Source organism: Jaculus jaculus, chromosome 14, assembly GCF_020740685.1.
Source record: "Jaculus jaculus isolate mJacJac1 chromosome 14, mJacJac1.mat.Y.cur, whole genome shotgun sequence".
NCBI lineage: Eukaryota > Metazoa > Chordata > Mammalia > Rodentia > Dipodidae > Jaculus > Jaculus jaculus.
This window is the reverse complement of record NC_059115.1, coordinates 9,421,755-9,436,853: the sequence shown is the minus strand read 5'-3', so window position 1 is coordinate 9,436,853 and position 15,099 is coordinate 9,421,755. Positions and strand designations below refer to the sequence as shown.

General features: G+C 48.2%; 1 protein-coding gene across 1 annotated transcript; it reads left to right on the top strand.

Annotated features, from left to right (window-relative positions):
- The first annotated feature begins 960 nt into the window (after positions 1 to 960).
- On the top strand, positions 961 to 2,037 carry Rnf225 (ring finger protein 225). The gene has a single exon (XM_045133278.1). The coding sequence runs from the start codon at positions 961 to 963 to the stop codon at positions 2,035 to 2,037; it is 1,077 nt and encodes a 358-aa protein (XP_044989213.1).
- Positions 2,038 to 15,099: the final 13,062 nt, after the last annotated feature.

Below are 15,099 nucleotides of genomic sequence, written 5' to 3'. Positions count from 1 at the left end.
CAAGACTAACAACAGCTGGTCACAGGATGCCAGCCCAGAGGCCTGGCTTGTCCTTAGCCTCTCGGGACATGGCATATAAACTGTGTCTGAGAAAGGGGCTGGGTCTGGGTGCTCAAGACAACCCAGGTAGCTGCAGACCCTTACCTGGTGTCCTGGTCACAACCATTTCTAGCTGTCGCCTGTAGCTGCGTTCCCTTACATATGCTGGAAGTTACTGGCCAACCCTGAATGTTCCAGAGCTGGGCCACTGGCAGGACCCCCTACTGCGAAGTCAGGCTCCAGGCATAGCAGAATCCGTGGGGGGAAGGGGGGCACAGCTGGTAGTAATGGAGATTTGGGGTGGTGGTCCATTAACTCCCTGACTTATGCCGCCCCAACATCCGGCCCAAGTCTTTTGCTGTGCATCATGGTGGGAGGGGATAGGAGGCGGAGCAGGTAGCCAGACGGGTTTGGCTGGTACCTGGGAACCTGGAAAGGGGTGGCTTAGGTCCTGCCCTGCCCCTTCCTAAGGAGGAGTATTTGCATGCCCAGTGACAGGTGAGACAGATCGGGGTCAGAACAGGAGGGACACGCCACTAACCAGAGAGGAGGTGTCAACTGGTAAGGAGAATCTTGACCCAGTCATGGAGGGTTGGAAAGGCCATGTTCTAGGATTTGAGGCTCCTCTGGGAGGCGGGGGGATTCCGTGGTTTTGCCAGGGGCAGTTTCTGATTGGCACCAACTGAAATTTGGTGGGTCACCAAGGCCCTTCTCCCTACTGATGCTCTTAGGTGCTCCACGTCAAGTTTTAAGTCTAGTGTGAAGAGTGCTGTGGGCCACGTCTACTGCTTCGAGCTACTCCTCTGCAAAACCGGGGTGATCTCCACAGTCCCAACTACTTTCAGGTGTCCTTAGTGACGCCCCTCCCCATCGCAGCCTCCCGTTCCCTGCCTGGCTGCTGCTCCCCGCAGGTCCACCTGGATGCCGTGCCCTCGGCCGCCCTGGCTCCGCCGCCCCCGGACCCCACAAAGCTCGGTCGCCGGTTCCCCCGGTGCTCCTTCGACGCCTCGCTCCCCGAGCCGAGAGGAAGATGAGGACGCCGACGACGAGGAGGAGGAGGAGGAAGGCGATGGCAGCAGCCCGGGCTCGGGCCCCATCCTGCCCCCGGCATCCCCGATGGAGTGCCTCATCTGCGTGTCGCCCTTCGACGGCACGTTCAAGCTGCCCAAGCGCCTGCACTGCGGCCACGTCTTCTGTCTCGAGTGCCTGGCCCGCCTGTCGCTGGCCACGGCGGGCGGCGGCGACGCGGTGGCCTGCCCGGTGTGCCGCGCGCCCACGCGCCTGGCCCCGCGCGGCGGGCTGCCGGCCCTGCCCACGCAGGCGGGGCTGCTGCCGCGGGACGCGCGCGCGCCGCCGCCCACGCGCCAGGGCTCCGTGCGCTTCGACCGCCGCCGCGGGCTCCTGTACGTGCGGCCGCCGCCCGCGGCCCCGGGGCCGCGCAAGAGCCGCTGGGCGCGCGCGCCGCCGCCGCCGCCCCCGCCGCCGCTGCGCCTTGGCCGCCCGCTGTCGCGCCGCCTGTCGCTGAGCAGCCCCGCCTGGGCGTTCAACGCGGCCGTGGCGCTGGCCGTGCTGGTGGCGGCGGGGCTCGTGGTGTCGGGCGTCTACATCTTCTTCCTCGTCCCGCACGCCGCCGCCTCGGCCCCCGCGCGGCCGCAGCTCGTGGCGCTGGCGCCCGCGCACGGCTTCTACTGGTTCCCGCCGAGACCCACGCCCGGCACCCCCCCGCCGGCCGCACACCCGGCCCGGGAAGAGTCCTTGCCCGAGGCCACGGAGGAGACCCCCGGGGACCCGGAGGCCACGGAGGAGACCCCCGGGGAGCCGGAGGCCACGGAGGAGACCCCCGGGGAGCCGGAGGCCACGGAGGAGACCCCCGGGGAGCCGGAGGCAGAAGCCGAAGGGAGCTCGGGTGGACCGTCCGGCCGCACCGTGGGGACAGAGGACGGCCTTGGCTGGGGCCTGCCCACGCGGGATGCAAGGAGAGCGTGGGGGCCATGGTAAATGCCTCTTCCCCGGCCTGAGGAAGGGCGTGAACTCTCACGAGGAGACGACTCCGCGGCCATCCTTCCACGAGGATTCTCTGGGAATGTCTCTCTGGCCCTCGTGGGGTTCACATGGAGTTCCCATCCGACTGATTCGCTTGGCCGTCCAACTGAAGGCTCTTTGTAAGGGTTATGCTAGGTTATGTGGGGGGGGTCACTTCTGAACCTCATCCTTGTGTTCGTTTAGTTGGGACACTGTAGGAGCTCAGATGGCCTTTTCCACACTAATGTCCTGTGCCAGGGCACCCCTAACCCAGATCTTAAGGGGGTGCTGCTGAGGATCACCCCAAGTCATCACACGAGCACCCTGGAGGAGTATCATTGGTGCTGGTAGACATCAGGATTTGAGACTTTTTTGTTGTTGTTGTTTGTTTGCTTCAACCCTCCCCCCGCCCTCAAGAAGGGTCTCACTCTGGCCCAGGTTGACCTGAAATTCACTCTACTCTCACGGTAGCCTCAAACTCAACGGCGATCCTCCTACCTCTGCCTCCTGAGTACTGTGACTAAAGGCGTGTTCCACCACGCCAGCTTGGTTTTTGGTTTTTTAGAAGTAGGGTCTCACTCTAGCCTAAACTGACTTAGAATTCACCATGTCATGTCAGGGTGGCCTTTAACTCACGGTGATCCTCCTACTTCTGCCTCCCAAGTGCTAGGATTAAAAGCTTGCCCCACCACACCCTGTTCTTTTGGGTTTTTGAGGTAGGGTTTCGCTCTAGCCCAGACTGACCTGGAATTCACTATATAGTCTCAGGGTGGCCTCGAACTTACTGCCACCTCCTCCTACCTCTGCTTCCCAGACTGCTGGGATTAAAGGCATGCAGTGGGTGGTGTTGGTTTTTGTTTTGAGACAAGGTCTCATGTAGCCCAGGCTGTCCCCAAACTCGTTATGACCTTGAACTTCTGATACTGTTGCCTCTTGAGTTCTGGTACTATAGGTATACATCCCCACAAATGGTTTTATACGGCGCTGGAGCAGATAGAGGGCTAAGTGCATCAAAGTAAGCACTCTGCCAACCGAGCTTACATCCCAGCCCCGAAGGTTCTCATCCACTCATCCTGCTGCTTGCTGCTGTTAACTCCGCGGCCGTGCCCCTCCCTGCCCATTGCAGAGCTGACCTCCTCCCACAGCCAGTCTCTTGAACTTCAGCTCTCTGCTCTTTTAGCTAGCACACAGGGTTGGAGGGGGAGGGGTGGCCTGGCTAGGGCTGGGCAAAGTCTTCACCCTTGAAGACTGACTCTCACCTAGATCCTGAATCACAAACTGCTCTGAGAGCCTTAACTTCCACCCAGGGTCGTGGCTTCTGGGATCTTTCCAATACATTGTAGGGCATCTGGGGTCATCATGACTCAGAGAAGCCAAGGATCGTCCCCTTGGATCAGAGGCACGCAATTGGCTGAGGTCCTGGCCCCTTCTCTGCTTGAGCCTCATCACCCTGGATTCTTTTGCTCTGGAGCCTCGCCTGTTTCAAAGCTGAAGCTGGAGACTTCCCAGAACACACCTCCATGGAAGGCTCCTCGGCTCCTAACCTAATCCCAGAAGCCTTCTTGCTTTAGTCACAGTGGTGGGGCTGGGGACATAGGGCAGCCACCCTCTGCACTGACCAACCACAGGCATCTGCGGGCCCCATCCTGCCTCACCTTACTTAGCATGAGGGGCTGTGTGTCAGGGGTGGCACTAGAATGTTCCAGAAAGAAACAGGGCTTCAGTGTAGCTGGAGGCTCCTGCGTGGTTTGTTTGCATGTGTGTCCCCAGCAGTACGCATGCAGCGAAAACTGAGTGATCACTAGCGACAGGTGACCGAGCAGCCGCCCAGGAATGTCTGTGGGCAGCTGAGGCTTACAGGGTCCCAGTCACCCTGGATCCAGCTATGCTCAGGTACGAGCTGCCGGAGTCCAGATGGGAAGACAAAGAACATGCGTCAAGGACTCTAAGGGTGTGTCTTTCCTGAACAGTTCCTGGCCCACACCCAATTGCCAACATTGCAGTCACCTACAGGGGCTGAGGTTAGTGCATTGGCTCACTGGAGAGCCTCAGCCCAGCCTCATAGGTGGATCCAGCAGGGGCAGGATTAGTAGTCTTAGTTTTCTTGAGCTATGGTCACAACTTACCTCCAACTCAATTCCTTTGAATCTTGCCTACTTATTATCTTACACTTCTGCAGTCCAAAACCCACCTCACCAGACTGAAGTTGAGATGTCTTGCTGAGTATTATGACATAGGCATTTAATCCCAGCACTTCAGAGGTGAAGGCAGCAGGAGGATCAAGAGTTCAAGTCCATCTTCAGCTATCTAGTGAGTTTGAGGCCAATCTGAACTAGATGAGACCCTGTCTCAAAGTTAAAAATCAAAAATAGGTCTGGAAAGATAGATAGCTTAGCAGTTAAGGCACTTGCGTATGAAGCCTAAGGACCCAGGTTCAATTCTCCAGGTCTCATGTAAACCAGATGCACAAGGTGGCACATATGTCTGGAGTTTGCAGTGGCTAGAGACCCTGGCATGCCCATTCTCTCTCTCTCTCCCTCCCTCTTTGCTCTTTGTCTCAAATAACTTTTAAAAAATCAAAAATAGCCAGGTGTGCTGGCGCACACCTTTAATCCCAGCACTGGGGAGGCAGAGGTAGGAGGATCGCCATGAATTCAAGGCCACCCTGAGACTACATAGTGAATTCCAGGTCAACCTGGGCTACAGTGAGACCCTGTCTCAAAAAAGGAAACAAAAAATCTAAAAGTTATTGCCAGTGGTGGTGGCACATACCTTTAATCCCAGGGCTGGGGAGGCTGAGGTAGGAGTTCTAGGCTATCCTGGGTCTACAGAACAAGTTCCAGGTCAGCCTGGGCTACAGTGAGGCTGTACCTTGACAAAAGCAAAAACAAATTAAAAATGTGAGGTGCCAATAGTGCTAGAGGCTCTGTAGAGCAATTTCCTTAAGCTTTTCCAGCTTCCCCAGCTATCCTTTCTTGGCTCATGGGTGCTTCAAAGTCAGCAGCATCATATCAAGTATCCCTAGAGCCCTCCTGCTACCGTCATTCACTTACAAGGAGAACCTTTGTTGAACTCAGTCTTCCTGCCTCAGCCTTCTTGAGCAGCTGGGGAGAAAGGGCTGAGCCACCAGCATGGCCTCCACTCCTGCAAAGTCCATTTTTCTGTGAAGATAGACAGCAGGTACATAGAGTCCACGGAGTAGGAGGCAGACATCTTTGGGAACCATTGCTCAACCCAGTGAAGAGTTTCAGATTCCCCTCTGTTGGAGAGCACTGTCCTCTGGGCATAGCAGCCGCTACCGTCTTCATCAGAGCAGCTGTGAGGACTTGCAAAGGAGCCCCGTGATCCGGCCTGTTGGAGCTGGGCAGATGGCTGAGGCAGCTGCTGTGCAAGCCTGATGCCCTGAGTTTGGAGCCCCAGAAACCATACAATGCTGGACAAAGTAGTACTGTAATTTAGCCAACCTACAGCAAGATGGGAGGCAAAGGCAGCGGCGTCCCGAAGTTCACGGCCTTCCTAGCCTGACATACACAGCAGTGTCTGTCTCTGTCTCTGTCTCTCTTAAATATATAAAGTTGACTGAAGAGAGGACTCCACCTGTACAGCTGTGAGGAGGTTAACTTTTCAGTGATGTGCAGCTCTGGGGTCACCCACACTCCTATAAGCAACCCCTTGCCCATACTGTATAAGCAAACCCAATAAACCAGTTGGTTCACAGAGTTGGAGTTGGGTAGAATCATGACTCTGGGCTGTCACTGGTGCCCTATGTTAGAGGAGGATTGTTTGCATCTCCACAGGAAGAATCTACATGACACCCGTCTTTGCCCTTTCCCTCCTCCACTTCAAACTGGGTGAGTAAAGGTGGGCTGGAATAGACATGGTCTGGATGGGCTATAAAGGGGTCCTTGGCTGGCAGTGCACAGAGGAGGGAGAGAAGATACTCTGCCTGAAGGTATTCTGGAAGGGCTGTGTCATATCCCAGAGCTGTATCTGCAAGCACGCCTCGGAGCTGCCATCACACCAAGGCATATGGGCATGTGGAGGCCAGGTAGTGCTGAGGGCCCCTCAATCCCAGTCTGTTTTGTTTCTTTGTTCTTGTTTTTCAAGGTAGGGTCTCACTCGATCCCAGACTGACCTAGAATTCACTATGTAGTCTCAGGGTGACCTCGAACTCATGGTGATCCTCCTACCTCTGCCTCCCGGGTACTAGGATTAAAGGCATGTACCACCATGCACTGTTCATTCCAGTCTGTTTTTTTTTTTCTATTGACAACTTCCATGATTGTAAACAATATCCTATGGTAATTCCCTCCCTCCCCACACTGTCCCCTTTGAAACTCCACTCTCCATTATATCCCCTCCCCCTTTTAATCAGTCTCTCTTCTATTTTGATGTCGTGATCTTTTCCTCCTCTTATGAGGGTCTTGTGTAGGTAGTGTCAAGCACTGTGAAGTCATGGATATCCAGGCCATTTTGTATCTGGAGGAGCACATTGTATGGAGTCCTACCCTTCCTTTGGCTCTTACGTTCTTTCCGCCACCTCTTCCGCAATGGGCCCTGAGTCATCCCCAGTCTTAATGACCTGCCTCCTGGGTGCTACTGTGTCTTCTGCATTACGCTCCCACCCACCTCACCAGGGGCCTCCTCCCCTAAAAGGAGGCTGGTGGTAGAGCCCCTTGGGTGCCAATTACTACCTCGTTGTCCTTCCTACTGCCCACAAAAGGGCTTCGTGAAACCACTCAGGACAGGATCATGGGAGAGGCTACTCCTCACACCCATGAGCCTCAAGTCCATCTCTTCTTCCTCCTCCTTTTCCTTCTCCTTCTCCTCCTTCTCCTAGGTGTTTTTCCCTTTGCCCACCCCACCCCTGGGAACACTCAACCCTTTTTTTTTTAAATTTTTTTGTTTATTCTTATTTACTTATTTGAGAGCAACACACAGGAAGAGAGGAGAGAATGGGCATGCCAGGGCTTCCAGCCACTGCAAACAAACTCCAGATGCATGTGCTGCCTTGTGCATCTGGCTAACATGGGTCCTGGGGAATCGGGCTCAAACCGGGGTCCTTAGGCTTCACAGGCAAGCGTTTAACCACTAAGCCATATCTCCAGCCCTCAACCCTAGTTTTGATGGTTTGTCCAGGCTTTCTCCTCCTCCTCTCAGAGTTTTGGCACTTTGGACCCAAGGATATCGGGCAGCCTCAGTATCTGGGATATGCACACTATGGGTCAGGCCCCTTGGGCTCTCTTTCTGTAAAGTGGGCAACAATAAACTCTCTACTTGCAGGGAATTTGCTCATCCACAAATATTTATTGGCTACCTCCAGTGTACCAGGGCCCATTAGGGCATCTCCAGAATAGGGACGAACTTCCAGTGGCAGATGAGGAGCTGAGCTGATGGACCCATCATTCGGACCACTCTTCCTCACTTAGTATGATCAGGAGGCCCCCAATCCCCAAAACTTTTCCCCATCCCCTCCCCCAGACCATCTCTCCCCACGCCAGGAGGAACGTTAGGGACTCTGTTATATGGGGTCTGTTGCAGTCCGGTTTGCATTGCTGGTAGAAATCACCCAACCAAGAGTAGCTTCTGGGAAAAAGAGGTTTATTTTGGCTTACAGGCTCGAGGGGAAGCTTCACGATGGCAGGGGAAAACGATGGCATGAGCAGAGGGTGGACATCACTCCCTGGCCAACATAAGGTGGACTACAGCAACAGGAGGGTGTGCCAAACACTGGCAAGGGAAAACTGGCTTTAATACCCATAAGCCCGCCCCCAACAATACACTCCCTCCAGGAGGCATTAATTCCCAAATCTCCACCAGCTGGGAACCTAGCATTCAGAACAACTAGGTTTATGGGGGACACCTGAATCAAACCACCACAGGGTCCCACCAACCTTACTCAGAGGATTAGAGAGGCCCTGTACAAGCCAGACCCGCTCCCCGCCACTGGAGGTCCTCTTGTAGTCAGGTAGAGATGGGGCTTCAACTGACTTTTAGCAGCAGAAATGTCTGGACTGACAGATGGGGAAACTGAGGCTGGTCTGCAAGATAAGACATGGATTAGAAACACGTTCCAGAGTCTGGATAGATAGATGACTCAATGGTTAAGGGCGTTTGCTTGCAAATCCTGACAGCCTAGGTTCAAATTCCTAGTCCACACGTAAAGCTAGATGCTCAAAGTGGTACACACGTCTAGAGTTCCTTTGTATTGGCAGGAGGCCTGAGTGTGCCTACTCTCTCTCTCTCTCCTTGTCTCTGTCTCAAATAAATATAAATATGTTAAAATAAAAAAGAAGGCCAGGGCTGGAGAGATGGCTTAGCGGTTAAACGCTTGCCTGTGAAGCCTAAGGACCCCGGTTCGAGGCTCGGTTCCCCAGGTCCCACGTTAGCCAGATGCACAAGGGGGCGCACGCGTCCGGAGTTCGTTTGCAGTGGCTGGAAGCCCTGGCGCGCCCATTCTCTCTCTCTCCCTCTATCTGCCTCTTTCTCTCTCTGTCACTCTCAAATAAATAAATAAATCTTTAAAAAATTATAAAAAAAAAAGAAGGTCAGAGAGATTGCTTAATGCTTGCCTGCAAAGCCTAAGCACCCAGGTTCAATTTTTCAGAACCCACGTAAGCCAGATGCACAAGGTGGCTCAGGCGTTTGCAGTGGCTAGAGGTCCTGGCATGCCCATTCTCCCCTTCCCCTAAATGAATGGATGAATGAATAAATAAATAAATAATATTTGAAAAGAAAAAAGAGTCTAGCGTGGTGGTACACGCCTTTAATCCCAGCACTAGGGAGACAGGGTAGGAGGATCGCAGAGAGTTCAAGGCCACCCTGAGACTACATAGTGAGTTCCAGGTCAGCCTGAGCTAGAGCGAGACCCTACCTCCAAAAAAAAAAAAAAAAGAAAAAAGAAAAGAAAAAGGAAAAGAGCCGGGCGTGGTGGCGCACACCTTTAATCCCAGCACTCTGGAGGCAGAGGTAGGAGGATTGCCATGAGTTCAAGGCCACCCTGAGATGACAGAGTTAATTCCAGGTCAGCCTGGACCAGAGTGAGACCCTACCTCGGAAAACCAAAAAAAAAAAAAAAAAAAAAAAAGAAAGAAAGGAAGAAAGAAGGGAAGCGTTCCAAAAAGCCTCTACAAAACCCCTTCTCCACAGCCTCAGTTTTCTCCTCCACGTTGGTTCTTCCCTGCATCCCATCAATCGCAGTGGCCCGCTCCTTTGTTCCAGCGACCAGTCACAGGGGAGAGAGGAGAATTTAGACAAGCGGACTAATCAGAGGCTGACGCTCAGAACTTCAACTCGAAACAGGCGTTGCCATGGCCACATAGACGCCTTCTAGGTGCCTGGTGGCGGCGGTACATGCGCTGGGCATTCGGACCACAGTGTGGCGCGCTGGAGCTGGTAAAGGCAGGGGTTGCTATGACGACCCGGACGCCTGAGAGCCCTCCCAAGTGCTAGGATTAAAGGCGAGCGCCACCGCGCCTGGCTCAATAATAACTCTTAATATCAACGGCCTCAGTGCCCCAACCAAAAGACTTAGGTTTGTAGACTGGGTTAAAAAGTAGGATCCTTCCACTTGTTGCCTCTAAGAAAATCACCTATCTACAAAGGATGGACACTACCTTAGGGTGAAAGATTGGGAAATGGTGTTTCAACCAAATGAGCCTAGAAAACAAGCAGGGGTTGCTAACCTAATAACTGACAAGGTAGATTTCACTCCAACATTGGTTGGAAAGAATAAGAAGGTCACTTTCTATTGATTACAGGCACACTCCAAAAGGAGGACATTACAATCCTAACATGGGGGCTCACAACATCAAAAAACGCTATTAGAACTAAGGTCACAGATAACACAAACACGGTTGTAGTGGGTGACTTCAACACCCCACTCTCATCAATTGACAGGTCATCCCAGCAAAAAATAAACAGAGAGGCATGTGGATTAAATGAGGTCACAGAAGGAATGGACCTAACAGATATCTACAGGACATTTCATCCAAATGCTGCAGAATACACATTCTTTTCAGCAACACATGGAACATTCTCTAAACTAGACCATATATTAGGAAACAAAGCAAATTTTAATAAATACTGGAAAATTGAAATAATTCTTTGCATTCTATCTGATCACAATGAGATCAAACTACAAATCAATAGCAAGACAAACTATACAGCATACACAAAATGATGGAAACTAAACAATACACAACTAAATGATGAATAGGTCAATGAAGAAATCAAGAAGGAAATCAAAAAATTCATAGAGTCAATGATAATGAGAACACAACATAACAAAACCTTTGGGACACAGTGAAGACAGTCCTAACAGGGAAATTTATGCCTTTACGTGCCTATATTAAGAAATTAGAAGGGTAAGCTGGGCATGATGGCGCACACCTTTAATCCCAGCACTCGGGAGACAGAGGTAGGAGGATCACCATGAGTTCGAGGCCACCCTGAGACTACAGAGTTAATTCCAGGTCAGCCTGGACCAGAGTGAGACCCTACCTTGAAAAACCAAAATAAATAAATTAATTAATAAAAGAAAAGAAATTAGAAGGGTGACTGGAGAAATGGCTTAGTGGTTAAGCACATGCCTGTGAAGCCTAAGGACCTCAGTTGGATGCTCAATTCCCCAGGTCCCATGTATGCCAGATGCAAAAGGGGGCACACACATCTGGAGTTCTTTTGCAGTGGCTGGAGGCCCAGGTGCACCCATTCTCTTTCTATCTACCTCTTTCTCTGTGTGTCTGTCTGTCACACTCAAATAAATAAATAAATGGGAAAGTGTGGGGGTGGGGAGGGAGGGAATTACCATGGGATATATTTTATAATCATAGAAAATGTTAATAAAAATTTTTAATTTAAAAAAAACCAAAGTAAAAAATAAAAGAGAGTTAAAAATCAAAAATAAATAAATAAACAAAAAATTTAAAAATAAGAGAAATTAGAAAGGACGCAAGTAAACAACCTAATGCTTCTCTTTAAGGCCTTGGAAAAAGAAGAACAAGGCAAGCCAAAAATCAGTATACGACAAGAAATAATACAGATTAGGGCAGAAATTAATAAAATAGAAAACAAAAAAAAATCCAAAGAATCAATGAAACAAAGAGTTGGTTCTTTTATTTATTTATTTTTATTGATAACTTCCATGATTGGAAAAATATACCATGGTAATTCCCTCCTCCTCCTTTCAAAGATCTTTTTAAATTTTTTATTTTTTTGAAGAGTTGGTTTTTTGAAAGGATAAGCAAGATTGATAAATCCTTAGCAGATCTGACCAGAAAAAAACAGAGAAGAAACACAAATTAATAAAATTGGTAATGAAAAACGCACCATTACAACTCATACCAAGGAAATTCAGAAAATCATAAGGACATGCTTTAAGACTTTATATGCCCCTAAATTTGATAATGTGACAGAAATTGATTCTTTCCTTGGCTTATATGACCTACTAAAATCAAATCAAGATGAAATTGATCACTTAAATAGACCTATAACAAGTATAGAGATCCAAGCAGTTACCAAACATGTCCCAACTAAAAAAAATGTCTATAGGCTGGAGATATGGCTTAGCAGTTAAGCACTTGCCTGTGAAGCCTAAGGACTGTGGTTTGAGGCTTGATTCCCCAGGACCCATGTTAGCCAGATGCACAAGGGGGCGCTCGCGTCTGGAGTTCATTTGCAATGGCTGGAGGCACTGGTGCGCCCATTCTCTCTCTCTATCTGCCTCTTTCTGTCTGTCGCTCTCAAATAAAAAATAAAATAAAAATAAACAAAAAAATGAAAAAAAAATTTTTTAAGTCCAGGCCCAGATGGGTTCACTGGTGAATTTTACCAGACCTTCCTGGAAGAACTAACACCGCTGCTTCTTTAACTTTTCCTTAAAATAGGAAAAGAAGGAATCCTACCAGACTCCTTCTACAAAGCTTGCATCACCCTGATACCAAAAAACAAACAAAGATAGAACAAAAAAAGAAAATTATAGACCAATTTCCCTCATGAACATAAATGCAAAAATTCTCAACAAAATATTGGCAAGCAGAATAAAAGAATATACCAGAAAAGATCATTCACCCTGACCATGAAGGCTTTATCCTAGAGATGCAGGGATGGCTCAACATATGCAAATTGATAAACGTAATACATTATATACATGGACTGAAGGACAAAAATCACATGATCATCTCATTAGATGCAGTAAAAACATTGACAAAATCCAACATTCCTTCATCATAAAAGTCCTACAGAGACTGAGGATAGAAGGAACATATCTCAACATAATAAAGGCTATTTATGACAATCGAACAGCCAACATAATACTAAACAGAGAAAAATTTGAAGCTTTCCCACTAAAATCAGGAAAAAGACAAGGGTGTCCACTGTCCCCACTTTTATTTAATATAGTCCTGGAAGTCTTAGCCATAGCAATAAGGCAAGAGACACACATAAAAGGGATACAAATTGGAAAGGAAGAGATCAAGTTATCATTATTTGCAGATGACATGATTCGATACATAAAGGACCCTAAAGACTCTACCAGTAAACTGTTAGAGCTTATAAACACCTATAGCTATGTAGCAAGATACAAAACAAACACACAGAAATCAGTAGTCTTCCTATATGCTAACAACAAACACACAGAGGATGAAATCAGAGAATCACTCCCATTCACAATTGCATCAAAGAAAATAAAGTACCTTGAAATAAACCTAACAAAGGAAGTAAAGGATCTCTACAATGAAAACTTTAAAACACTCAAGTGAGAAATTGCAGAAGACACTAGGGAATGGAAAAACATCCCTTGTTCCTGGATTGAAAGAATCAATATTGTGAAAATGGCAATCTTACCAAAAGCAATCTACACATTTAATGCAATCCCCATCAAAATTCCAATGGCATTCTTCATGGAAATAGAAAAAACAATCCAAAAATTCATTTGGAATCACAAAAAACCTCAATATCTAAAACGATTTTGAGGAACAAAAATAAGGTTGGTATTATCACCATATCTGATTTTAACCTATATTACACAGCCATAGTAACAAAAAAAAAACATGGTACTGGCACAAAAACAGACATGCAGATTAATGGAACAGAAGACCCAGATGTAAGTCTGGGTAGCTACAGACACTTGATATTCAACAAAAATACTCATGGGAGAAAAGACAGCCTCTTCAGCAAGTGGTGCTGGGGAGACTGGATATGAATCTGTAGCAGGATGAAAATAGATTGTCTCTCGCCATGCACAAGAATTAAGTCCAAATAGATCAAAGACCTTAATATCAGACCTGAAACTCTGAAACTGCTACAGGTAAAAGTAGGGGAAAAGACTTTATGGATATTACCCTAATTGCTCAGGTAATACAATCACAGATCAATCACTGGGACCTCATGAAATTACAAAGCTTTTGTACAGCAAAAGACACTGTGAATAGAGCAAAAAGCCAACCTAATGAAACCTAAAACAACCTAGAATGGGAGAAAATCTTTGCCAGCTATACATCTGACAAAGGATTAATATCTAGGATATACAAAGAACTCAAAAAATTAAATAAGAAGAAATCAAACAACACAATTAAAAATGGGCTATGGGCTGGGCATGGTGGTGCACGCCTTTAATCCCAGCACTCGGGAGGCAGAGGTAGAAGGATTGCCGTGAGTTCAAGGCCACCCTGAGACTACAGAGTTAATTCCAGGTCAGCCTGGACCAGAGTGAGACCCTACCTGAAAAAACCAAAAAAAAAAAAAAAAAAAAAAAAAAGGCTATGGAAGCCAGGCGTGGTGGCGCTCGCCTTTAATCCCAACAGCATTCAGGAGGCAAAGGTAGGAGAATCGCTGTGAGTTCAAGGCCACCCTGAGACTACATAGTGATTTCCAGGTCAGCCTTGGCCAGAGTGAGAACCTACCTCAAAAAAAAATAAAAGGGGGGGGGGCTATGGTACTAAATAAAGAGTTATTAAAAGAAGAAATACAGATGGCATATAAACATCTAAAAAAATGTTCTATATCCCTAGTCATCAGGGAAATGCAGATTTAAATTATGTTAAGATTCCATCTCACTCCTATCAGATTGGCTGCCATCATAAAAAGAAATGACCATAAGTGCTGGCGAGGATGCAGAAAAAGAAGAAGCCTTCTACACTGTTGGTGGGAATGCAATCTGTTCCAGCCATTGTGGAAATCAGTTTGGAAGTTCCTGATACAGCTAAAAATAGATCTACCATATGACCCAGCTATAGCGCTCCTAGGCATATATCCTAAGGCTCATCTCACTACCTTAGAAATACTTGCTCAAAATGCTTATTGCCGCTCTATTCACAATAGCTAGGAAATGGAACCAGCCTAGATGTCCCTCAACTGATGAGTGGATAATGAAGATGTGGTACATTTCTATGATGGAGTTCTACTCAGAGGTAAAGAAAAATGAAGTTATGAAATTTTCAGGAAAACAGATGGATCTGGCCAGGTGTGGTGGCGCACACCTTTAATCCTGGCACTCAGAGGCAGAGGTAGAAGTATCACTGTGAGTTCGAGGCCATCCTCAGACTCCATAGTGAATTCCAGGTCAGCCTGGGCTAGAGTGAGACCCTACTTCAAAAAAAAAGGGTGGATGTGGAAAGAATTATATTAAGTGAGGCAACCCAGGCCCAGAAAGCCAAACATTGCATGTTCTCTGTCATATGTGAATCCTAGCTACAAATGACTGGACTTCTGTGTGAGTAGGAAGAAAACTCAGTAGCAAAGGCCAGTAATATAGAAAGGAGATATAAAGGGAATAGAAAGGGAGGGAGGAGGCAACTTAATAGGATGGCATTGTATATATGTAAGTAGAAGAACAGATTAATGTGGGAGAAAAGGTCTAAGTAAGGTGAGGGGAAGAGATTGAGTAAAGGAAAGGTGGAGGGAGGACTAGTCAAAATCTAAGAGGATATAAATAAGTCATATGGAAACCTTTTTTTGGGCAATGGAACCCTCAAGAACCATAGATTGTTACCAGGAAATTTTCCATGCCAGGGATGGGATACCTTCCAGTGAGTTGTT